Here is a 2135-nt window from a genome sequence, read left to right as displayed (position 1 = left end):
TTTTAAACAAAAAATTAGAAATTTCAAGACATATGTAAGAAGCTATGGATTTAAAATTCTTAATGAGTTTCCATTTCCTATAATTTTAGGATTTGAACTAAACAGCCTCTTATTCTAAAAGATAGCATTGAACCTTTTCAGGTTACAAGTGACGGGACATACCAAATGAAGCAGTCATTGAGAATTCCAAGGCTTCGTTCAACTGCTCCTTGAGCCAGCCGAGGGGACTGGGGGGCATTTTGGGAATGGAAGAAGGGAGATAAGGAGCTAAGGAGGGGCAGGGGTGTTTTGAGAAAATGGCGGAAACATTTGATCCCCACGGTAGAGAGGGAAGGACGAACGCCTCTTCTCCTTGTGAATAAAAAAGAGTTCCATTTGGATCCAGATATTCCAGCAGCCGCCCATTGGCCTCCACGGAGCCCATTAGCATCTAGAGCACATAAGATTTTAATTTCACAAAATAATCCCCTCTTGAGTACAAGGATTATTAGAAAATCTCCCTCTAGCTTTAAGCTTTTTATCAGAAGACCGTCCTTTGACTCTGAGATTGTGATCAGAAGGCCCCACCAAAGGTAATACCTTTGTATCCAATAATTATTATTTCTTCACTTAGAGATATTTGGCCATATTATATAGCCGTTCAGAACATACAAATACATACGTAACAACACTGATCTCCCGCTCGATTAACATGAGCCAATACAGAGTAAGCAAAGGAAAGAAAAACACGAATCAAACTTTTAACGAACGATACATTTGAACGGGCGATGCGAAACACTAATGGATTCAAGCAGCAGCAACGTTAAGAAACTGCTCATCCCTCTCCAGATTCTTCATTGCCTCAGGGTCCAGAGTCAGCTCTGCATCAATACCCCCATCCCTCCCCGGGTACAGGAACATGACCCCATCAAACTTATTGTTCAATCCGCTCCGCACCCGCTCCGGACGCCCGAACCCGAACTCCACATCGTACACCCTGAACCTCGGCGAGCTTCCCACCGCCACCGTGTTGACCCCTGCGTCGGTGTAGTGGAACATTTTGGGCTTTGCCTCGTACTCATCCAACCTCGCGTTGACCGCCTTCGTGTCGTGGGACTCAATAACCTTCTGCAGTAGCCCAGTACCGAATTCGGGCGGGCTCGCCTGCAGCAAGCCCGACGCAGTGCCAGTGAAGATGGCCTGGATGAGGTTCCCAAAGTAGGACTCGGGCATTGGAGGGTCGATGCGAGAGCGACAATTCATGAAGATGGCGAAGACGGTGATATCCTCGGGCTTGAGTGCACGGGCACGGCAGACAGAGCGCCATACGTGGGCCCCGAGGGACTGGAAGGTTGAGAAGGGTTTGGATTCAGGAGGGAGGTTGGCGTTGGCCTGGGATTTGAGTTGGGAGAGCGCGGGTTCGGAGAAAGAGAAGACTTTGGCGACCAAATGTTTGGGTGGGCCGTTTGGATCGGCGAGTTCGTGGGCTTTTGGGGAGGAAGGGAGGTCCACTTTGACGCGGGTGGATCGGGCTTTGGTACGGTCGTGGAAGGGAGGAACGGATATAGTTGCAGATGGGCCGCGAGTGAGGTCGGCCCATGATGTCATAAAGTGCCAGGTGGAGTGTCCGTCTACAATAGCATGGTTAAAGGCGCATCCCAGTGCCAAGCCGTTCTTGAGCTTTGTGAACTGCGCACACGAAAAGCATTTTGAGAGGATCAAGCTTAGATTAGCAATTTAACCAAATATGTGAGCAGAATGCAATAATGACAAGAGCAGATGCAGTGATCGGAGAGAACAATATTAAGATGTAGGGCTATTTGCACGTAAATAGCCAAAGTTCATGTCATTTTTAATTTTGATATCCCAAAGTCCTTTTGCACAAAAAGAATACAGCAAGTTTCAGAAAAACATAAGCCTAGATACCCTCAAATGACTTAACACAAGGGTGCACTGAAGTAAATTTTGAACGAAAACTTCCAAGGTATAAAAATTAAGAATGATTTCAACTATGGGGAAGTTTTAGTGCAAATGACCCTTATATTTGTGAAGGAAAATTATTAGAGTGCTATAAGAGTTTATACTACACTTATACTCCTGAACACAATAAGTGAGGTTCGCTGCAACTCATATTTCCTTTCAAAGTTTACAGAAAA

General features: G+C 45.9%; 1 protein-coding gene across 1 annotated transcript; it reads right to left on the bottom strand.

Annotated features, from left to right (window-relative positions):
- Positions 1-547: 547 nt before the first annotated feature.
- On the bottom strand, positions 548-1716 carry LOC109828590 (BAHD acyltransferase DCR-like; the record flags this gene model as incomplete). The annotated part of the gene is made up of 1 exon (XM_020395553.1): positions 548-1716. A coding segment is annotated over one exon (930 nt), but the record flags the coding sequence as incomplete, so codon positions are not given.
- Between the last annotated feature and the right edge of the window lie 419 nt (positions 1717-2135).

This window comes from Asparagus officinalis, unplaced genomic scaffold, assembly GCF_001876935.1.
Source record: "Asparagus officinalis unplaced genomic scaffold, Aspof.V1 AsparagusV1_Un2544, whole genome shotgun sequence".
NCBI lineage: Eukaryota > Viridiplantae > Streptophyta > Magnoliopsida > Asparagales > Asparagaceae > Asparagus > Asparagus officinalis.
This window is presented reverse-complemented; position numbering and strand designations above follow the sequence as displayed.